The 22,727-nt window shown below is 53.6% G+C and overlaps 6 protein-coding genes across 6 annotated transcripts; 2 read left to right on the top strand and 4 right to left on the bottom strand.

Moving 5' to 3' along the window:
- Window positions 1-200: 200 nt before the first annotated feature.
- BDW43DRAFT_310757 (MFS transporter) lies at window positions 201-2,167 on the bottom strand (the record flags this gene model as incomplete). Its single annotated transcript, XM_032047027.1, has 3 exons — window positions 201-1,591; window positions 1,662-1,940; window positions 2,008-2,167. 3 exons carry the CDS (start codon window positions 2,165-2,167, stop codon window positions 201-203), a joined length of 1,830 nt encoding a protein of 609 aa, XP_031900583.1.
- Window positions 2,168-3,147: 980 nt separating this feature from the next.
- Window positions 3,148-3,434, top strand: BDW43DRAFT_310756 (uncharacterized protein; the record flags this gene model as incomplete). The annotated part of the gene is made up of 2 exons (XM_032047026.1): window positions 3,148-3,188; window positions 3,260-3,434. 2 exons carry the CDS (start codon window positions 3,148-3,150, stop codon window positions 3,432-3,434), a joined length of 216 nt encoding a protein of 71 aa, XP_031900582.1.
- Window positions 3,435-4,145: 711 nt separating this feature from the next.
- On the bottom strand, window positions 4,146-16,656 carry BDW43DRAFT_310755 (uncharacterized protein; the record flags this gene model as incomplete). Its single annotated transcript, XM_032047025.1, has 9 exons — window positions 4,146-7,057; window positions 7,118-8,992; window positions 9,050-11,992; window positions 12,048-12,271; window positions 12,354-12,924; window positions 12,993-15,179; window positions 15,247-15,576; window positions 15,646-15,963; window positions 16,029-16,656. The coding sequence occupies 9 exons, from the start codon at window positions 16,654-16,656 to the stop codon at window positions 4,146-4,148; spliced, it is 11,988 nt and encodes a 3,995-aa protein (XP_031900581.1).
- A 702-nt stretch (window positions 16,657-17,358) lies between these two features.
- On the top strand, window positions 17,359-17,956 carry BDW43DRAFT_310754 (uncharacterized protein; the record flags this gene model as incomplete). The annotated part of the gene is made up of 2 exons (XM_032047024.1): window positions 17,359-17,412; window positions 17,471-17,956. 2 exons carry the CDS (start codon window positions 17,359-17,361, stop codon window positions 17,954-17,956), a joined length of 540 nt encoding a protein of 179 aa, XP_031900580.1.
- Window positions 17,957-18,533: 577 nt separating this feature from the next.
- Window positions 18,534-20,179, bottom strand: BDW43DRAFT_319472 (cytochrome P450; the record flags this gene model as incomplete). Its single annotated transcript, XM_032048924.1, has 3 exons — window positions 18,534-18,976; window positions 19,045-19,705; window positions 19,772-20,179. The coding sequence occupies 3 exons, from the start codon at window positions 20,177-20,179 to the stop codon at window positions 18,534-18,536; spliced, it is 1,512 nt and encodes a 503-aa protein (XP_031900579.1).
- Window positions 20,180-20,657: 478 nt separating this feature from the next.
- Window positions 20,658-22,425, bottom strand: BDW43DRAFT_274975 (uncharacterized protein). The gene is made up of 5 exons (XM_032041800.1): window positions 22,257-22,425; window positions 21,711-22,185; window positions 21,292-21,649; window positions 21,013-21,204; window positions 20,658-20,941 (listed from the first exon to the last, which is right to left on the bottom strand). The coding sequence occupies exons 1-5, from the start codon at window positions 22,363-22,365 to the stop codon at window positions 20,810-20,812; spliced, it is 1,266 nt and encodes a 421-aa protein (XP_031900578.1). The 5' UTR covers window positions 22,366-22,425; the 3' UTR covers window positions 20,658-20,809.
- Between the last annotated feature and the right edge of the window lie 302 nt (window positions 22,426-22,727).

Below are 22,727 nucleotides of genomic sequence, written 5' to 3'. Positions count from 1 at the left end.
TTCGCGTGGGTTTTTTACTAGATATATATGGTGGGGAGGTGTATATTAGGGCATCTTGTATATATGAAGCGGTCTTCTGTAAGGTATAGTAGACGTTGGTGACTATGGGTTAGTTTTATGTTCATTGTCTAGATTATTTATTTGGTCTAGTCATATCTAGTAGATCCATTATCATATCATGTATCGGGCTTTATATGGTTTTATATACCCCTGGCGAGTAGCCCTTCGGCTTCCTCCGTCCGCTCGCTCATCTCCGTATCGTGGCCCTTCTCCAGGCGCTGAGCCATCGCCATTCCCTCTCTTCTCCCCTTCTCAGCATTCACCATCCAGATGAGTGGGATTGGCATCAGGATCAAGGGCGCAATGAAGAAAAAACCCGACCGCACCTGGCCGGTGGCATCGATGAGCATGCCGACGATAGCCGGTCCAATGACTGAACTACCCTTGTCCGTTGCAGCATACAGCGCGTAGAATGCCGCCTCGCTGCCAGGTGGGATCAGCAGCCCAAAGAAGGACCTGCAGTAGGATGACAGCCCACCTGATACCACGCCATGCACAATAGCGAGTGGGAAGATCTCCCACGGCTTTTGCAAACCAATCACACCCCACTTCTTGACGAAGGGAATATAGGACAGCATGCCGTACAGAGGAATGATCTCGAATAGAGCGATGCAGAGCATGATCGTTTGATTTGGCTTCAGCCTAAAGTGTCGTGAGACGATGGGCCACAGGAAAGCGCCGGCCATGCCGGACAAGGTCGCGGTGATAGATAACAAGCCGACCAGCGTCGTGCTCATCTTGAGCTCAGTACGCGCGAAGAGGATCGCCGTGCCGGAGACCGTGGCTATAGCGTCGGATAGGAGAAACCACGCGGCCAGGAACACCAGAACCTCCCGCAACTGCACCGCCACCTTAACGGTTTTCCACAGCGATTTCCAGGCGAACCCGACCAGTCGCAACCACACACGCCACCGCGGGACATGCCCGCCGGCAGTGGAGGTATTCAATGGGGGGCCTGGTCGAGTGCGCAGCCATTTCCGAGTGACCATAGTGAAGGAAAACCACCAGATGCCGACCAGCAGCAGTACGAATCGCAACGGAAGTGTCGCGGAAACCTTCGAAATCGACGTCTTCGAGAGCGTGAACAGAAGTAAGATACTTAGGATCTGCACGAACACAGCCGCACAATATCCGAGTCCGACACCTTTGGACGAGATGCGAGTGGACAGCTGTAGTTCCGGGGAAACAGGACCAGATGATGTTGTCCCTGACCCGGTCCCTGCGGTAGGGTGAGGCCGTGCTTCTGCATCACCTCCGGAAAAAGAGTCTCTTGGATGGATGTATTCGCCATCGGGACTCATAGGGTGCAATTCTTCGGAGGCCTTTGGGGCCTCTTCAATGGACGGATCGTTCGCGACCAGGACGGGTAGAAAAGAATTGAGTACTACAAAGGAGGAGCCTAAGCAGGTAACTCCAATGACAACTAATAGTGCCCCAAGGACATAGACCGGCGGCGCAATGAAGATGAACAACATGCTCGTGGCAGAACCAATAAATCCGAATGCCAGAAGGAGGGTCTTGCGATTGTTCTCTGTGACGGGCAAGGCAATTGTCAACGGTTCAGCTCGAGGCATAGCTGTCCATGAGAAGGTAAGCCATACCATAGTCCGCTAAAGCGCTGAAGGATATCAGGGTCAATGCCTGTACGAGTACTGCCAGCGAGAAGGTATACATGGCGAAACTCGCGGTATTGATATTCATGCCCAATAGTCCCACTACACATTGGTCGTTCTCGGACCCATCGCGACGGAACATGGCTGGGGAGGTGCCATTTCCAGGAGATGTAGATGGTGAGTTCGGACCGACGCAAGGTAGGTGACTCGATTTAAAGGTTCCTCGTTCGCGAGCCAGTTGCTCCAATGTAAGAGGTAGGAAAGAGCCTATTTCGCCGATCGAATTAGAACTACTGCGACGGGGCCGATAAGATTAATAGATAGATCGCCTTACCTACACCACAGACGGCGAATACCTCTGCAGCGATCCCGTACGCATACCATCCCCAAATTTCACGCTTGCTGGTCGGGGTGGTATCCTCGCCGGCATAGCGTGGAGCTCGTTGTTGGAGCTCCTCGGCGGAGGAGTCCGGCGAAGGCGGGGCGACGGCCATCGGGGCACAGTATGGGGAGTGGAGAGTGACTGAAGAATCTGCTCAGGGTGGGCAATGAATGTTCCCAGTTACACCATTGCAAGGAACCGACTGGCAGAGGTTCGTTCAATGAATGAACTTATCGTGAACGAATTCTGGGTTTCGATGCCCGATTATTCATCCGAACGGAAGGCTCGGAATAGCCCTCATGCTCGTTGATTGGTTCCCCCGCGCATCCTACAGCTGTCGCCCAATCAGAAGCTTGACATCCTGGTCCATTGAGTTGGACTCATTTGGTTTGATAAAATGTAGGGGCCTGAATGGTGCCTGGGCATGATCCCAACATCCGTCCTCCGTATTTAGCAGACCACTCTATATACGGCACAAACGAAGAACCAATATCAAGATCAAAATCAAGCCAAAAGAAAAAAAAGAAAAAAGAAAAGCTCCCACCACCTTGAATGCGCCACTGACGTCATTTAAGGAGCACGGTCCAAGCTCTCTTCTTGGCAATGGGGCAACTTCTCGCGGTAGATCGTAGTCGAGTAGTAACTATAGTGGATACATAGTAGTAAGGCAATTATCAATGTTGTGGTGCGATGAACATTGGGGAGTGACTCAAGCTGTAGGAGCATTGCATGAGGACCATCCAGGACTCGTAATAGAGTGGAGTGTGAAATGTATATACAACTCTCCTACTAGAGTAGTTACTATATACTGACAGCACCAACAGGACCGTTTTAGGTTTTGCGGATAACCATTCGCTAATATTATCTTTTAGATTCGAATCGACCGAGCGAGAACCCCGTCAAGTAAGGGTAGACCCAGTGTCGGGTGTTGGGCTCGTATAAGTCAGTGGCAAGAGCTCTGCGTCATGCCGCGTCGCCGAAGCACTTTAAATAAACGCCCTTACCAGGAGACGAAAGACTGTTTCTTGGATTTGAACACATATTCTGTAACCACTTTGCAAACCATGTGAGCTTGATAAGTCGATCAAAATCATGGCAGTAACTCTCCCAACTGGACAGCGAACTCCCTTCCGGTAAGTGACAAGCGCAAGGGGCATGTGGTGACACTCATCTTGGTACACTCATTCACTTCGGCCCTGACTAGGCCCCAAAACCCAGCCTTCTTTAGCGTTGTCGCCGGAGCAGCTGCGGCATGGGTTCTCTTCCGATGGTACTCGCCCTCGAAGCCCGAACCAAAAGGACTTCCCTTCCCGTATGAGGATGCCGAGGACGTCATCCAGTCTAGACCGAAGAAGAAAGGTCCCACCAGAATCCCTTAAGAATTGTCAATGTGGTTGTGGTTCTCGGGTATGACGTTGGAAAACAGTGACTCTCCGTGAAGTGACTCGCAGTGCTTCTGCAGATGTATCTTGCGACTCTTTAAACGTTGTTCTGTATGGAGTTAGGTAATGGACTGACAATTCAGTTTTGTTTATCTTGTCCAGTCAGACAGACGTAGCATACTAATACTGAATGCCCTTGAGATGAACAAACCGGGAGATTTAGAGTATGAATCAGCCAACGATGGCTATTTATACTGCCGTCCGAGACTGTATCCCGACAGCCGGAGTTAGATAATTTGGACATATATTTAACATTACTAAAAAGGCCAGATAAACCGAACGATTGATGAAAGTGTTAATTATCAGGATTAAAAATTTTGCTTTACGTCAAGGAACTGGTAATAGATCACTTTGAGTTGAAATGCCGAATTCCTCCGCCTAGCGTGATTCTTTCTTGTGATTGTTTACATTCACAGTTCTTCTCATATACTCTTCTCAAATGCAATATACCTAAGCCGTCATTCCCTGATCGATGGAACTGTTATCGTCACGATCGACCTTTTCCAATATCATAAATCCCTAAATAATACTGTCTGTCCATCGCACATCGCTACAAGAACTCTCTCTGAGAGTTTTCCAACCAGGTCGACGGCTCCAAGACTACAAGGGCCAGGGTGGCAAAAGATCACTAACCTAGCCAGACTGATATCACCTCCGCAGTTCCAATCCGCTCACACCTCCCATGGTGATAAAGTCCGTGCTGGAGAAATGCCAGGTGAGTCCTTCACGCTTGGCTCGTCCCGCCCACTGCAGAGGGGGCAGTCGCTCAAAACTCTCGGCGGAAGGAAGCATGTCGAGGTACTTAGCCACATGGTCCATGGTCATCTTGACCTGTGAGGGGTGGTGAATGAATCGAGCGCTCTGGTGGGATTCTAACATCGGTGCCTGGGCGCCAACTGCAGCGGCAGCAATACCGGTTGCGAGTGCTTCCGCTGGCGTTAAGTCAAACGTACCTGTCCAGCCACTGGGTGACGGGAGAGCCTGTAGTTTTACTGCAAGAGCCGACATCTCTTCCAAGAGCTCCATCGGTGCATCCGGAGTGACATCAGGAGCCGGAGTCAGCCGGTGAACATACACCGGGAGGCTTGTTTTCTGGGCGGCCTTCTCCAAATACACTTCTGACGCCCACTTGGACGCGATATAACCGTTGGATCCATCGGTGGGCGGCAAGTACGATGCCAGAGATTCCGCTGCGTAGTCCTCACCGGAACAAAGGAGATGTACCCCACCGCTGGAGATGAAGTGCAGGGGGGCCTGGTTTTGCAACGCCAAATCAACCAGGGTTTTGGTGGACAGGACATTCGGTCCCCGCAGCCTCTCGTAGTGGTCCCAGAATGAACGGTTGGCGCCGCTGTGGATCACCAAGTCCGTTTCACGAGCAACAAACGTAAACTCCTCCTCGGACATCCCGAGGAGAGGGTCTTCAAGGTGGCCACCGTGCAGAATCAACTTGTCGGAGCTGTGCGCCAACTCGCGAGGAACGCCGGCAGAGTGACCACGAACTGCGACACAGTGGATTTGAGAGACCTGTTCGCTTGCGATGAGCGCTTTCATGATGCGAGAACCGAGATAGCCGGTCGCCCCCGTAAGGACGACGGTGAGATCAGTGGTCTTGCGAGGCGCAGTGGGCTGTTCAGCGCATGGGCTGGCCCCAAGGCTCTGTGCCACCGAAGTCTCAGTGTCCCAGTCGATTACCGCCAGTGATTGACTGTTCCTGATCTTGAGAGCCATTGCCATCAATGTGCTGGCGTCGTAAAGCGCCATAACTGGGACAGATACGTTGAATCGGTCTCGGATGAGTCGTTGGAGGCGCACGAGCAGGTACGAGTTGCCACCCAGGTGGAAGAAGTCGGTGGTGGCGGAAATGCTGGTCAGCTTCACGACATCCTCTGGAAGGCAGCCAGTCCAGAGCTCTCGCAACGCCAGCTCGGTCTCGCTGAGATCAGCATCACCCTGTTGATCATCCCCGTCGACTGTGGGCAAGGGCCGTGCGGCAATCGCTCGACGATCCAGCTTGCCATGGGAGTTGAGAGGTACATGGTCCAGAGGGATGAACATGGCAGGACACATATACTTGGGTAGTGGTAGACATTGCTGAATATAGGTCAGGAAGTTCTTACGCTCCGCCTCAGGGAAGTCGGCCTTGAGTTCGACATGTGCAACTAGGAAGTCAGGGCTTCTCCGGTCAGTGACGATGGCGTTCAAGATCTCGCCGCCCGAGGTTTCCAATATGGCGGATTCCACATCCTTCAGGTCGATACGGATGCCGTTGAGTTTGACCTGCGTGTCGCCCGCGATGCGGCCTTCATAGTAGAGCTGGCCATCGGGCCTGTAACGACCAATATCACCCGACCGATAGAGTGTGGCGAGCTGACCGGGGTAGTATCCCCTAGGGGTTATAGTATCGGGGAGGAAGAGCTTAGCCGTCAACTCGAACCGGTTAAGATAGCCTGATATGTTGCCTGCGCCTGCAACGACAATTTCGCCACTTACCCCTACCGGCACTGGTCGGAGGTTTCGGTCCACCACGTAAACTGCGATGTTCGCTAGCGGAGATCCAAGGGAGATGGGGCTTCTCGGTTCAGCTGACACGTGGGTGGGATCGATTTCTGTCCCTGTGATGACGCCAGCCTCTGCAGGACCGTACACGTTGATGAGTTTGACATCCGGCCGACGTAGCGCTTCAAAACCCTTGACCAGGTCGCTGGAGAGAGCTTCCCCGGAAGAAAAGGCAAACTTCCAATCCTTGGCGGCACTGAGATGTGCTGATCCGTGACGAAGCCACTGTGTGAACTCGGATGGAGTAGCGTGAACCCAAGTGATTTTCTCAGACGCTATGAGTCTGGTGATTGTGACCGGATCCAGGCGTGTCTCGTTCGGCACCACGTAGAGCGCTCCCCCATTGCACAGCGCCATCAGGATCTGCTGCATGGAGACGTCGAAACTGGGTGCACTCTGTTGCAGCACCATTTCGGCCCCAACACCGAAAGTGGTTGTCATGGCCTCGATCTGATTGAGAAGACTGACGTGTCGGATTGGGAGACCTTTAGGAACACCGGTTGACCCGCTCGTATAGAGGATAATGCTGGTTTGGTCTCCGTTACCAGTGTTCAATGGGACTGGCGCCGCCTCAATTCCTGCTACGTTGACGGGCACCGTGATGATAGCGGTCTGCTTTGTGGCTTCGAGGTAGGGGGTATCAGAAAGAGTTCGCTCGTGACAAAGAATAGCAGAGGGCTGGCAATCCTGAACGATACTAGAGAGTCGAGAGCATGGCACGCGTCTATCAAGGGGCAAATACACAGCACCGATTATCCAGATCGCCAAAAGGGAGCAGATGGAGTCTGCCGTGGGTTCCTGGTATATGCCCACGGTACTACCTTCAGCTACCCCTGCTGTGAGGAGGCAACCAGCAATCGAGTGAGCACGATCGATCATTTCCATGTAGCTTAGTCTGGTGCCTTCGCCGTCGACTAGGGCAGGAGCCTCTGGTCGAGCTTGGGCCACATCCAGTATCCGCTCGATGGGAGTGGAGGGCCACTGCGAGGAGACAACGGGGCCTGAGGGGCCCAATCAGTATACACAATCGTTACTAGGATGCTGCGAAGGATAGAACTCACCTTGTCCAAGGCTAATAGCCCGCTCGATATCCTGGGCGTCATAGGGAACTGGCTCCCCAATGGCCTTGTTAGGCTCCATATACGCACACATTTTAACCAGCTGCACATAGCTTTTCAGGAGGAGAGAGACGCTGCTTGCGGAGTAAAGATATTGCTGCATACGGAATCGAACCAGAATCTCACTGGCAGACACATCGTTGATATCGACGGCGAGGTCAAAGAAATTATGGGTCAGATGAGCGTATACTTGCTCCTCTACAACCCCTAGGCCCTTGGGGGCAGTGAACTTGTGCTGAAGGTAATCCATAAAGACCTGAAAAACGGGAGTATAGGCAGCAGATCGTGGCGGCTCTAGCTTCTCCAGCAGTGCGTTGAAAGGAACGGTCGAGTTGGCGAGAGCCGCGTATGACTGCTTGCGGGCCTCCTCTACTTTCTGCGCAAAGGTTTGGCTGGGCTTCCTTTGAAACTTGAGGGAAAGCATGTTAACCAGGTAGCCGACAGTACGTGACACGCCAGAATCCGCCCGACTGGCGTCCGCAAAGCCAATGCAGAGCTCGTCTGTGTCTAGGAAAGCAAAGAGGAAGATACGCAGGACCGTCATGAAAAAGTGGAACCGCGTCGCCTTGAGAGCACGGCATTGCTTTCTGATTTGCTCCGCGGTGGCGGCATCGATTGAGGCCATTGGGGCCTCTTCGAAATGGTACCTCGTCACTGGGAGTCGAGAACTGAGCTTGGCGACGGGGAATAGAGGGATGGGATCTGGGATCTTGCCCAGGACCTGCTGCCAATAGGCTAATTCGGAGCGTCTGAACCCAGCCTGTAGATCCTGACGCTGTTTGCACATGACATCGGTGAACTGTGTCTTGACCGGTGGCAAATGTTGACCTTGGTATAAGGCATTAATCTCGTCGAGTAAGATGTTAAAGCTGAAGCCATCGATGCTGATATGGTGGAAGGAGAGAACTAGCCAATGAGAAGAAGGAGTGATAGAAAGCAGAAGAATGCGGATGGTCTCTCCCGACTCAATATTAAACACGTACTTCTGGACGTCTTCGCACACTCGTCGGGCCTCTTTGGAGTCTGCGACCTGCATTGTCTCCAGTTGCAGGGGTGATGTCTCTAAGACACCTTGCGTGGGCTCGTCGTCGTTCTCAGTATCCACGAAGAAGGCTGTTCTCAGGGCTTCGTGTCTCTGGCCAAGCATCTTCACTGCATATTTCAGATCTGGGATTTTGATCGACCCCTGGAGGGGAAGGCGAAACTGCATGTTTAGGACTGTGGGATCGTCGAGGTGCTTAACGAGGAAGAAAAATTGGAGCGAGCCGTATCCCATCTTGACCTTTCTTACGTACTTTGGTCCGTCAATGGAGGCAGTCTCCTCAACCTTAGCCAGGTCCTCTGACATAACGGAACTCGGTGGGGGGGTGGCCTCGGATGACGAGGACTCCTTTGTCGAGCTGCACTCGCCGCCGGAAGTGGTGGACTCGTCCAGCTCCTGGGTTTCCATTGCGTGGTTCTCTTGCTCTTCTGAGTTGTGCTCTGTTGCAGATACCGCAGTACTTCTCCCTACGACCGGAACGCCATCGCCAGGAGCACTTGGTCTGTCGGCGGCGACAGTGACATCCTTCTGCGCCACGTTGGGAATCAAATCCGGAGACATGCGTTCCATGGTATCCTCAACCATCGCTGCCACTGTGGCGCCACCAAGCAGTTTCAGCACCGGCATGTCGAGATCCAACTCCTTCGTGAACCACACCCGCATATCCACCGCTACGAGCGAGTCGATACCAAGTTCGACAAGACTAGTGTCAGGTGAGATAGCATCGTCCTCGGGATCCAGACCGAGCTGCTTGTACAGAGTCAATATCAAGCCATCTAACCAGGAAATGTTAGCCTCTTTCTAGTCTAGCATGGGGATGGAAATAGGCCTACTGGTGAGAACCCTTTGTACATCTTCCATAGTGGTCTGTTCCTTCAACTGGGACCGCACCGATAGTGACTTGGTGTCCCCCGACTCAGTGAAGGCATGCTTCGTATGCCGGTAATAGGATAGACGGGGCATGTCCAGCCAGGCCGGAGGGTTCGTTTCTCCGTCAGGGTCAATAGGGCGGAGGGCCGAAGAGATCTCGTGACATCGTCCGGAGCCGGGGACCCCAGACAGCACAGCTTCCGCGAAGAACTGGTGGAAGTCGTACTCGGAGATGTTGGCATAGCCTAGCTTTCCTAGACGCTCTAGGATGCTGCGGTCTGTTCGAGTGATGTATCCCAGCCCGAAGATGCCAGCCAGATTCATCACACTGCCTGGCAGTCCTCGTCTTTTGCGGCCCTCCACCAGACTGGCCATGAATGCATTTGCTGCCGCGTAGCTTGTTTGGCCGAAGTTACCTGTCACGTAGGCTAGGGAGGAGAAAACAATAAAGAAATCTAGATCTGGGGACTGGAAGAGCTCGTTAAGGTAGGTGGTGCCGTCGACCTTGGGGCGGAGTGTCTGGTTGAAGTCCTGGTGCGATATCACGTTGAACAGACCATCATTGAGAACCATGGCACCGTTACCCACGCCAGCCACAGGAGGTAGGGTCTGCTGAACTTTTCGCACGGTGTTGTATGTGGATTTCCGGTCCGTCGCATCCATCGCCATGACTTCGATGTGGGCACCGTAGGACTGCATCAGCTCAAGCCACGCTGGTTCGACGTCTGGTTTACGACTCGTAAGGACCACATATCGAGCGCCACGCTGTACCATCCAGTGGCACAGCGATCTTCCCAGTTCACCGGTGAGGCCAACCAAAAGGTAGGTGCGATCACCCTTAAAGGTGATCTCGTCTTGCACGGGCGAAAGCTTCACTAGGGCCTTACTCTGGCTCTTCCAGTTCAGGATCCTGATCTCCTTGTGCTCTGTGGAAGCACCTATCACATCATCAAGAGAAAGCTCCTGAACCTGGTTTTGTTTACATTGCTTGTAGCCTTGAGTGAACAAGCCTGTACTATGCTGGAGAAGGGCTGACAGACTATTCCCGCCAGCATTACCCCACTGGTGGGAGGAATTACTGTAGAACCCTTCCATTGAAATGACTCTGCACTGAGAGGAGAGATGCCGCGCGAAACGAGCAGCCATGTTCTGTTCCTTCCGTCCTCCGGATGCATCCACGAACCCTGCAACGCCCGCTGGCACCCAGCGAGCGATAGAAGAATCCGGACTGGAAGGGTGAATGAACGAGAAGGCCACTCCGGAGTCAAGCTTCGCCCGGTTTGTTGTGGTAAACAGGACACGGCCAGGCTCTTCCGCCGATGTGAGGGCAGTCAAAATCCGAGCCAACGCCACGGTAGGCTCATAGACCAGCAAGGAGCCATTCCGCGGTGTTTGATTAAGCAGCATTGTGCCCAGACACACATTTGTCACCATCTGGATAAGTGCGGGCTCGTCGGAAGACAGGATTCCGATGCTGACGACCCAATCCTTCTTGACCTGGACTCTGGAGGCGTTGTGAGAAGAGAAAGCAAGGACTCGCTGACCCGATAGTTCACACTCCCCAGTCAGAATGTAAAGGTGCCCAATTCCGTCAATTTCAACGGCCACAGTGGATGATCGAGATACGTTGATTGCCATCCGATCATCCTCGGCCGTAGGATCCGGCCTGGGTGAGTTATCCTCCTCTAGATCATAGTAGCCATTCGCATGCGTGAGGATAACGTATTTTGAACTGGGATCAACTGTTTCTCGAATGGTCCGTCGCCATGAATTATATTGTAGGTTACGGCGCAGACTGGGACAGTACCTGGGGATATGCGCCTGTCCCTGGATGTAGCGGACTTCTCGCTCTAAGGTCCAAACAGGCCGATATGGCTCGATGAACGTATGCCAAGCGTCCGATATCTGCAGTTGCAGCAGACTTCGGACAATGAAACCTGCGTCCACCTTGTCGGCCATGTCGAAGTCGACGAACTGGAACCGCATGTCGGGCTGCTCCCCAACCAGACAGCGTGCCACGCCGTTCATCATGTTCGCGTAGGGCTGCTCACCGGAAGCGCCCCGGACCACCCACAGAACGTTTCGGCACTTTTCCGTCAACATCTGGAGGGCGGCAAATCTTTCCGGGGTGAACGGTGAAAAGACGGGAGCATCCAGCTCCACCAAGCTCAGCAGCATCTGCCGGGAATGGAAGTGCGATGCCTCCAGCGCCTCTAGAGTCTCCACAACAATGACATGCTTGGCGTATCGCTTAAGCTGGTGCTTTACATCCTCGATCAGCATGAAAGAGGTGAATCCGGTGCCACCGAGGATTAACAAATGATCAATTGTGGTCCTGTTGTCCTCCTGCAGCGGCTGACGGATCAGAGCCATCTGCCGGTCGACAGCCTGGGTCAACATGACCGAGAACGGAGCCATGAAGACATCATGGGAAGGCGTTGATGTGTCGAGGCCGGAGAAGCCCGTCCGGTCAAACAGCTCGCCCCAACGCTCCTTCGTGACCAGGGGATGATGGGGTCGACCATCATTCTCGCCTACCCACCATCCTGGCAGGCACCCAAAAAAGAAGGTCGGCCGGAGGGGGTTAACATCGGTGACTTCCAGCATCACTAGATAGCCGCCCGGTTTGAGGAGCTTCCGTGCATTAGTCAACGTTGTCTCCAAGGAATGCGTGGCGTGCAGCACGTTGGATGCGATCACCAGGTCGTAGGTACGTTCGGTATATCCCTGCTTGCCGGGTTCCTTTTCCGCATCATAAATCTTGTATATCATCTTGGCGTCGTGCTCCTTGAACGTCTCCTGCGCGTTGGGGAAGAACCCGGCGGACAGATCAGTATACGTATAGGAGGAGTAGTGGTCGCCAATGCCGCGCAACACTGCCTCCGTGGTACTACCAGTGCCAGCACCTAATTTAGCCATTAGTATATGATCGTACAATACGGGACGTAGTGGGAGACAGACCAATCTCAAAGATATCCATGCGGGGAAATCGGTGAGAAAGCTGCTTTACCAGGTTGGCTAGATAATTGTTATATTCGCAAAACGCGTATGTGTTCCGGTAGATATGCTCCAGGAGGCCCCCGTTTCTCACTAGCTCAAGCAGGGAAAATTCGCCCTTGACAAAGGGGATGAGGTTCTTTCCAACGTGGGTGAGGCTTTCAAAGTCCTCATACTTGGTCGTGAGCCTTTTTGATATCATTAGTAAATTCACATCCTCTGCGCCACTATGGAAGGAGGAAGAGAAGCGGGAAGAGGGGCTAGGCGTACTCATCTAATGGCCCCTTCAACATCTCCCATGTATCGTTCATCCACTCTTGCCGGATGATGGGATGCTCTCCACGGGAAACTACGCCTACCACCTCCGTGGCCCAGTCTAGCATCTTCCGGGGATGCCATTCGCAGCGGTCGCGCTCTTCCGCTGTGATGGTGTCGTGGAGCTGCTTCAGGTAGTAGAAACAAGCCCGTTCGACATACCGGGCATGTTCCCACTCCTCATCGGTCAACGTCCATTTCGGTACATCACGCGCGGCATCAGGCTCCTGGAAGTTCCAGATCGTGTCAGAGAACACCTCGCGATCGTCACTCTGCGTTACGGGTACTAATGGGGCCACCTGGAGGCCCTCCACTTGCACTGCCTTGTTGACACCGGTGGAATCGAAGATATCAACGTCCCCAGCAACGCCGTCGATCGGAGAGACAGAAACGCTCGCATCGAATGGAAGGTCAACACCAAGACCGGAGGTGCCTCCACACACGGCAGGGTTAATTGTGATCCTCTTGATGCGTGTCGGCACGAGCACCGTCCAAAGACGGCCGTCGCCAGGAGCCCCCATTGCACCTATTTAATTTGTGTTAGGTTAGCAGTGGACCGTTAACAACCATGAAGGGGCAATTGATCTTGCATACCGAAGATACCCTGGAAGGCGACGTCGAGAGTCGCCGGATGGAGAGTCAGGGAGGTCGTATAGTCTGGCTCTGTCGTGGTGTGAATGATGCCCGAAGCTGCGTCCGTTGTACGTTGTAACGAGGTGATCGAACGGAACATGTCGGTGTAGTTGTAGCCTAGGCCCCATAGAGTGCTGTAGAAATGCTCAATGTTGACATCGTTCATACGCACTGGGCAGGCGGTTCGTTCGGGGAGGAGCTGAGAAGAGGCTGCTCCAAGCTGGAGACGAACAGCGCCACAGGCAGCCATCACGAACCCTGATTCCTTGGACAAGCACATATCACACGTAAAGTTTGCCGTGAGATTGGCCTGGTCAGGGTCTTCGATGACATTGCTCAGAGAACAGATTACCTCCACGGCGGTGTTCTCGTCCTGGAAAGCCATCGCTCGCAGGACCTGCATGTCAGTCAGCTCGACCAATGCGATCTTCTCGGTCGGAGCCAGGGCCTTGGCCGCTTCGAGGGCCATGACGGAGAAACCGGCACCTGGGAAGATCAGCTGCGATTGGACTTGATGTCCTCGAGTCCAGGAAAGCTGGGATGGTTTGATAAAGTTCCTCCATCGATACTCGCGGTTCAGACTGTCAACTCGCACGCCGAGCAGCTCATGGTGGGCAGCGGGTCGCAGCCGCAGGGCTGCGGACGATCGAGACTCCATCCAGTATGTCCTTTGATGGTCCCACGAGTAACCGGGAACGTTATCACATAGGCGCGGCTGGTCTTCTGGACCGTCAGCGAGAAGGGCATCAACCCGGGTAAAGTCAATCACGCATCGGGCCAGACTGGCCCAGACTGCACCGATCCCATCTGAGAACGATTCTACATCGTCTGCATTGCGACTTAACAGGCCAAAATAGGGAACATCGCGCCCCAGCTTGTCATTAATCGTCAGCGTCGCCGGACCCCTGAGCGCTGCATGTGGCCCAACCTCAAGCACCAGGCCGATGTCGCTCGTGTTGGAGACAGCCTGCTCTAAGGCTTGCGAAAACATGACAGGCTGCAGCAGGTTATCCCGCCAGTAACTATTCGCCAGGCTAGCAGACATCGCTGCGCTGACCTCTTGACCCTCGAGGACCGAGGAAAACCAGCGGCAGTCCGACTGGGGCTTGAGGGCCTGGATACCAGCCCTCTTCATGGCCTCGATGTAGGGCTCAGCGCATGGTTGCATGTGGTAGGAATGATATGCTGTATCGACCTTGAGTAAACGCGCGAATTTCTTCTCGTCTTCTAGGACAAATTGTGCCCAGGCGACGGCCTCCGCATCGCCTGAAAGGGTGACACTGGAGGAGGAATTGCTCGCAGCAAGCTGGAGGCGCCCCACGAAGTCGTCCAGCTCACACAGATCATTGGCATCTGCCATGTCAGTTCCAGCGGCCAGCATTCCTCCTGCGACTCCATCGCGGCCGCAAGCAAGTTTGCCGAATTTTCCTCGATAGTAGGCTATCCGGATAGCATCTCGTGCACTGAGATAACCAGCAGAATATGCAGCCCCGATCTCGCCACTCGAATGGCCCACAACAATATCAAACGAGACCCCAACGGAGTGCAAGAGGTCAACTAGCATCACTTGTACAGCCGTACACAGTACCTGGGAGAACTCGGCCTCCATCACGCGGGAGTCCTCGGCTTCCCGTTCAAGCTCCTGCACTAGGGACCATGATGGTCGATCTTCCGTGGGAAGCTCAGCGAGCGACCTCTCCAAATCGTCAAAGATTCGTCTCGCGGTGGCTGATGACTGGAGGAGCCTCAATCCCATCCTTGGCCATTGGGCGCCCTGTCCGGTAAAGACACCCAGGATCTTCTCGTTCTTGCTCGATGATCGAATACCGAGTGCTTTGCCATCCTTGATTTTGCTGTCGATCTTCGACTGTAGCTTTTCCTGTAGCCTCTCGATGCTAGTTCCGGAAACAGTCGTCCTGGTTGAGAAGGCTGATCGCCGGGATAGGGTCCACGCGCTGTCCCTTAGCCGCGGTTCTGGGTGGCTGCCAAGGTACTCCAGGAAGCTCGTCAGTTGCGACATCAGAGACTTCTCAGAGTATCCTGAAAATGTGAAGGGGATCGCAGTCTCCTTGCTGGATTGGACTTTGATAGCGCCATTCGATGGTTCATAGCTTTCCACAATTGCGTGTGCATTAGCACCGCCGAACCCTAAATCACAGCGCAAGGGGAAGTAGTAAGTAGGATATCATCACGATATTAGGGTTTAGTGGCTTACCGAAGCTATTTACACTCACACGTCGAGGCACTCCGCTCGCGAGGGCGGGCCAGGGCTTCACGCTGGTCAGAATCTGGAGCTTTCCGTAATACGGCTCAATTTCAGGGTTCAGTGTGTGGAAGTGCATGTTCGGCGGCAACGTTTTGTTCTGCACTGCGAGCGACGCCTTGAGGAGGCCTGCCAGACCAGCAGTGCCTTCTGTGTGTCCGATGATTGTCTTAATTGATCCGACGTAGAGAGTGTCCCGGGCGTCCATAGTATCCTCCTGCCCAAAGAAGGCCTTATATATAGCTTTGGCTTCCTCAGGATCACCAGCCTTGGTCCCAGTTCCTACATGACTGACGTTAGTAGACGAAGCCTCTGGCATATGACGCAGGGGAGAAGTAAAATTACACATACCGTGGGCTTCAAAGAACTGCGGGCGGTCCGACTCCCTAGTCACATCCAGGCCGGCTCGCGCATACGTCGATCGAATGAGCTCCGCTTGCGCCACGCTGCTCGGCATGGTAATGCCAGGGGTTCGTCCATCCTGATTCAGGCCAGTCTCTCGGATCACACACTCGATGCGATCGCCGTCTGCTACAGCCTGGCTCAGCGTCTTCAGAACGACGGCTGCAACGCCCTCACCGCGAGCGTAGCCATCCGCGTTGGCGTCCCACATGCGGGACCGCCCTGTCGGCGACAGCATGTTGACGTTGCTTTCTGCGATATAGTTTGCTGTTCCATTCGTCAGTATTTATTGCATGAGTGCTTCCGACCGAGTGGGGAATTCCTGCACTCACTTGGGGTAAAGATCAAGTTTGTCCCTGCCGCTACGGCAACCTTGGACGTCCCGCCCCGGAGAGTCTGGACGGCATGGTGCAGCGCTACCAGGCTGGATGAGCAGGCCGTATCGATCGTCATAGAGGGCCCAGTCCAGTTGAAGAAGTAGGAAATGCGATTCGCCAGGATACTCAACGCTGTCCCCGTGGCAGCGTACTTGGGGACGGACTCCAAATCGGCATAGGTGATGTGCGCGTAATCGTTGCACATCACGCCCACGTAGACAGCTGTCGGGGACCCGGAAAGTTCTTCGATCTTCATCGCGGCCGATTCCAGGGCCTCGTAAACTACCTCCATGATGAAGCGTTGTTGCGGGTCCATGGACTCGGCCTCGGATGCCGGGATATTGAAGAACTGCGCATCAAAGGAGCGTGTATCTTCGCTGAGCTGGTATGAATGGAGGACATTACTGGAGCCATGATGATGGCCGTCCTTGTTATAGAAGCCATCGGCACTAAATCGATCAATCTTGCTCAGGACGTCGCGCGGTTCCCGAAGCAAATCCCAAAGTTTAGAAGGGGAGGAGGCCTCACCGGGAAATCGACAGCCGCTCCCAACTATGGCAATCGGCTCATTTTGGGGAGCCATGATGGAGTATGAAGATAGTCCGTTGCTGTTGTAGCTGAAGGACATGTAACAATGATATAGTGTGTTGAGGAAAGCGAGAGTCCTGAGGAGACTGTGTAGCAGAGCAAGCAGGACCAATTGACAGGGTATCAGAAAGGAAAGGCGTCTCAAAGCATGGAGACACGTGGAGTCAAACTGATGCAGGGTGGAAATTACTCACGCCCCACGTTGTTGATGCAGGTCAAGAGAGCAGATGCAAGGACTGAAGTATTCAAGGGCTCCTTATGACATCCACCCCTCAGCATTATCCATAGTTTTTAGATGCTGTCAGGATGCAAGACCAGATGAGCCACGTTGGGCCTATGCTGTAAGATGCTTGTACCTGCATGTACGTATTGAGTGGAGCTTACTGAGACCAGCAGGTGCCTCGATTAATCCGCGGCCTCGGGGCTGACACTACTGATTGCCCGATTAGGCAATATCCCGGTCAGATGTAGTGTCACTCCAAGTTCTAGTTTTCGGTTCTGCATCACGAACGAGTCTCGCTCAGATTGCCATTATCACAATGTGATCAGGTTTCCAGGAATAGAAATGACCACTACAGTTGCTTTGGGGGGCAATGCAAATGAGTGTCTATTACGTACCTTCTTACCTCCTACTCCCCCCAATCCATAACAGACGCCATCTAGAGAAATTATCGAACACAGATTGTGCTCTGACACAATGGCAGCCCCCACAGAAGTCACACTTCGCAATCTAAGCGGTACCTGGACTTTAGTATGCTCCTGCCCTGTCAATGTGCCTTTGACTACAGTCCTAGTAACCCAGTGTTAAGAGCACTTCCCTCTCCGATGATCCCTCACCGGCGCTGGAATTGCAGGATGTTTCCTGGTTAGTGCGAAACGTCATCGCTAACGCCCCTGTCACTATCTCCATCACTCAAACCGTGGACCCCACAACTGGAGTCACCAAGATCGCATCTACGCAGTCCACGCTCGGGCGAACGGTGTCGGATGTCCGGTATCTGGAATGGGAAGTCGAGGACCAGCAGAACCACCCGCTGTTTGGCAGCTTGAGTATGCGCAGTCGGTGGGCAAAGGCGAGCGATCTGGGAGAGGGATTCTTGATCGGGAACGCGGATGGCGAAGCGGAGTTAATTGAAGTTCTCGCCCATGGAACCATGGCTGGATGGACTAGCCATCAGGTCTGGGCTTTTGAAGAGATCGACGGGCACCGGTATCACACTCGTCGGGCTCTCATTACCAAGGGAGATCAACAGGTGCAGGTCCGTATGGTGTATGACTGGCAGACTGAGGAGTAATGCAACAGTCACCTTGTTCCTTCCCCTGAGAATTTAAATACTCTTGGCCATTCTACATCTTCTCGTAGGGAAGGACAGTTGTCTTGTATTTAAGAGATTGATCCAGTTAGCGAAATATGAGGTCCAAAGTTTCATGCTTCCCAGAATCAGAGAGTAATACTTCATCTATGGGCAGGTCAGTCAGTGGCTGATTTGGGCTGTGCATGGCAGGTATTCAAATGCTAATGGTTTGATTCCTGTCATAATCAAAAAAGCCTATTCAGTCCATATCTCACTTCTAGTCTAGATCCAGCTCACAAATGCTAGTTGTATAGCTATACAGCGTCCTTATTGAACTATTACTGAGACTCTCTCTTATTTATATATCTTTTGCAACTACCTCTTGAGAGTTGTTCTTTTCTATGAATATATATATTCTACTGCCAGTATCTCGGGAAGAGCTCTAATGGGAGCTGTATTCGAGGATAATACAATAATCAATAAATTAATCAATCATTCAATTAACATCTACGCGCAGCCAAGGTAGATTAACACGAACGAACGACAACATGCAAATATGCTAAGCCCCAGTACGGATTCATCCCTCTACATACCGCAAGGCCACCTGCACCCCATGGAAGCTGCTCAAGACCAAACCCATATGCTCCCGCCACGGCCGCTGATCCCGGCTTTGGACAGTGGCAAACGTTTGCAGCATCCGAATCACCACGTAGGCGGCTTCAGTAAGCGCCTTCTGCTGTCCTAAGCAGATTCGTGGTCCCCCACTGAAAGGAAGGAAACCCCAACCTGGCCTCAACGGGGCCTCATCGCTCTCCTGCAGCCAGCGCTCTGGGCGATACTCCTCGGCGTCGGAACCGTAGATGGCCGTCGATCGATGCATCGTCCAGATGGAGTAGTGTACGATCGTTCCATTTGCGACAAACACGGGCTGCGATCCGTCAACGCCGCCTCCCCGAGGGAGTGAGGTATGGCGCGTTGCGCACCGGATGTTAGTGGGCACAGGAGGGAAAAGGCGCAGTGCTAAATACATACATGCTCCTCTTTAGCCACAAGAGCATAACTAGAAGTTTATGCGGGCATTTACGTACCTTCATTCAGCACCGCACGTACATACCTCATCTCCCGGAGTTTATCATACGTCGGGCGTTGCCCTTCGAGCTGGACAACCTCCTGTTGTAGTCTCGACCAGACGCGCGGGTGACGAGCCAGCATAAAGAAGACGCTACTCAGGAGACTTGCCGTTGTGTCCCTCGCCGCCAGCAGCACATTCAGCAGCTCGTTGCGGATCTGCGTTCCATCTGTCATTGTGCTGGCCAGCTCGCTCAAGAGATCATACCGCATGCTGCCCGGCTTGCCGTCTTCGCTCCTTGGCCGTGCCGATCGGCCAAGTGCCTCAGACACGTAGCGGTCGACAGCTGAATGCACTAGCTGGCAGTTTACCTCGAAGGCCTTGTTCCTCACTAAGCCACGGAAGGGACCGAGCTTAGCCCGCACTTGAAGAAAGGCCTGGGCATCGTCAAACGCGCGCGAGAACCGTTCGGCCTCGGAGCCCGCCGGACTGAGCTGGAATCCGACGGGCTGACCTAGTAGAGAATGAGTCGCGCTGTCGAGGGTGAAGTTGAAGAAGAGCTGCTGCAGGTCCACAGTCGAGCCGTCGCCGGGGATGCGACTCAGGAGGTTCTGGACGTGTTGCTCGATGATCGGCAGTTCCGCGACCTGGGCCTTGCTAAGGCTGGGTCGGATGAGCGCCTGTTTGTCTCGTCAGTGAGCGTTCATGGCCCTGCGGTGTGCTTGGAGAGGAACCCGAAAACCCACTCGTGATCTCTCCCATTCCGGTCCATCCTCGGTGAAGATACCCCGGCCGAGGAAAGGCGCAAAGGCATCGTTGCGCTCTCCCAGGTTGAAGTCCTGGAACTGGGTTGCTAAGACTGCTTTGATATTCTCGGGGTCGGATGTCGAGATAAATGACTTGCCCAGGAGGACGGCGGAAATCGTCGGTCCATGCTGCTGGGTGTTCTCATAGTGGCGCTGCAATGATAACCCCTCCCGTGCACTTTTCTGCATGCCCCGAAACAGCGAGAACCCGATGACGTCTCCCTTCTGGTTTAGGGGACGAGCAAGAAGAAGTCCATGCACCTTGCGGTAGCGGTAGACTGAGATGGCGGCCGACAGCTTACGGGCCACTACGGCGGTGAGAAAGGCATATAGGATCAAGAGAAACATGATGAACCACTTCTGATGGCCCTGAGGAGTGGGTTAATTGGCCCACAATGGTATCTAGAGAACTGATGTCCCTTACTCGCGCTGCTTGGAGAGGATCAAAACTCCAGCGTGTGCCAACCGACTAACTAGCCCCAGGAAGGAAAGTCAGCTTACAATGACGCGAAATTGAAGGCTCAATAATGTTGGGCAAGGCTGTTAAAGTCAGGAGCAATGGAAAATACTACGTGGATACGTGATCGTTGCAGTAAGGAGGGAGAATCTAAAAGGGAAACTATTCACATACACCCCCTTAGATGCAGTAAGAGATTGATTGAGAATAGAGACTTGGTCAGCAGGTCATATCTTGTTCACAAGTAAACCAGGAATCCAGATCTGACTGCAGATTCCTTCCATTGCATACAGTCAGACCCCGTTGGGGTAACGGTCCATACGAGATAGGCTACACGTTCCTGTACGCGATGCCTAAAGTGGCAGTCGGCTTGTATACTCGCTTAGGCTATATCGCCGGAGTAACTGGGCTTCCCTGTTGGCCAAATTAATTTCTGACATATCTAGGTACACTGGAACGTTCCTAAATGGTCTACTGAATAATCTGGTACTCCCCCACAACCCCCTTCCATGGCAGGCCACTCATCCCTTTGCAGCCTCAGCATCGTCGGACTGGACAGATGGTTCGGTGGTGGCCTCTGTGGCCATGATACTCTCCGCACGGCTCATATCGTCGTCTGAGGGCATATTGACGATGATCATATACAACACTTTCTATACCGTAGAACATCCCATTTAGTCCCAATGGATCATGACGCGGGGAAAGAGAAAACAACGAAACTCACATCAGCAATCTTACGCGGCGGTCGACGTCCCTCGCTGTTCCGGGTCTCTCGCCAGGTGGTGTTGTAGGGAACCAAACCCCCCGTCGCCAGTGATATCGGGGACTTGTTAGTGTCATCGTTGGGGTCAGCGAGCTTGGACGTAAACCCACGCCTCGGAGGCGCTGCTAGTGGGCTCGTTGGGTTCCTCGCCGCCTGCACATAGAATAATATATCGTCAGTAGTCCATTCGTCCTCCCTCATTTCCCTTTACAGATCTCAATGGAGGGAAGGGGAACTTACGTATTCCGCCTGCGCCCGTCGGTCGTAGTAATCCGCAACAAACTTGCGGAACTTCTTATACCTCCCTAGCTTCTCCGCCTGCTCGGCGTTGGCGTTGGTTTCCAGCCAGTCCAGGACGGGAAAGACCAGCGGAGCGGATTCTGGGAACTCAGAGGGTCCGGTGGTGCCGCTGTGGGACCGCAGCTTGTCTGTGTACTTGCGCACGCCCGTCTTCGGGTCTGTGGTTGTAGCAATTGCCGTGGCCAACGACTCGTCAGTCATGGCCTCCTCGTGGGTGTTGTCGAAGGAGAGCACCAGGCAGTAAAGCCCACGCGGCTGGAAGAAGCCCTGGTTGAGCTTCTGCAGGAAGCCATTAGCCCTATTTCATGGTCAGCTTGCCATTCTTTTCTCTGACTCGGGTGCTCGCCTTCATCACGCACTGTACACGGCCTCTCATCTCCATGGCGATGGCGTTGACCACCTGGATGGCGAATCCCACTCCGCACCCAATGGCGTGTCCCGGCAAGGCAAAGGCCGCGGCGGCCGTCAGATTGGCGGCACCCATCCACTGCGGTGCCCGGCCGGCGCGTGTCATGGTCACCAGGAAGTCCATGAAGGTATCCTGGTCGATGCCACAGGCCTGGAGGTCTGGTGCATAGGCTCTCACGAAGCCCCGGACACGCACTCCGGGCCGACGCTGGGGGATGATGACGGGCAACGGGAGTCGACCCGCGGGCGCGCTGCCCGAGGGAGGAGGCGGATATCGCTTGAGGAAATCATCCGCCAGCTTGGCGGGATTGCGGATTTTTTTTTTCGGTTGGTCCTCGCTGTCAGAGGGCTCCTCCTGACACAGCTCGTCCTGGAGCTCATCGAGCGCCCACTGTTCGTCTTCCACAGGGTAGCGCGCAATGTCGTCTTTTTTTCAATGAAGTTTAGTTATGTATCAGCGTAGTGCCCGTTATAATGAGGGTGGTCTAGTAGCGTACTTTCACTCTCAATAGGTCTTTCTGGTGTCTTGTGACGGTGGATGGCCTCAGCCACCAGACCAATGCTGGAGGCAATGGCCATGTTGATCCTCTCTAGAACTACCACCATTTTGTTTTCTCTCTTTCCCCTTCCTTCCTACCTTGCTTTTTTTTTTTTTTTCTCGGTTAGTCTAGTTACAGAGAGAGCCGAAGTTCTAGAGAGAAAGAGGAAAGGCAGAGATAGGGTGTGAGGGGTTTCTTGTCGGAAGTGATACCAGCATGCACTGCGTCACCTGCAGTACCCGAAGAGGAATTGAAAGAAAGGACCATATCAACCAGGCGGGGCAAGCGCATGTAACTAACTAGCTAATGGTGTCCTGAAACTAATCCACTGGCCTCGTGCATTAGCGGGTCGGGCTTTGGGTAAATACCGTTCCATGGAAAGCGTGACGTGATGAAGCCCTGGATTGGACGGTTGTGGCAAGGGGTGCT

Source organism: Aspergillus alliaceus, assembly GCF_009176365.1.
Source record: "Aspergillus alliaceus strain CBS 536.65 unplaced genomic scaffold BDW43scaffold_20, whole genome shotgun sequence".
NCBI lineage: Eukaryota > Fungi > Ascomycota > Eurotiomycetes > Eurotiales > Aspergillaceae > Aspergillus > Aspergillus alliaceus.
Note: the sequence above shows the minus strand (reverse complement) of the source record. Positions and strands in the feature narration are given on the sequence as shown.

Bases quoted from the DNA above. Each gene is read 5' to 3' on its own strand.
- BDW43DRAFT_274975 (XM_032041800.1), bottom strand. From the start codon at position 22,365: ATGGTGGTAGTTCTAGAGAGGATCAACATGGCCATTGCCTCCAGCATT. The intron at 22,186-22,256 runs GTACGCTACTAG...ATTGAAAAAAAG, and splicing joins AAGACCTATTGAGAGTGAAA to ACGACATTGCGCGCTACCCT. The intron at 21,650-21,710 runs GTGCGTGATGAA...ACCATGAAATAG, and splicing joins GAGATGAGAGGCCGTGTACA to GGCTAATGGCTTCCTGCAGA.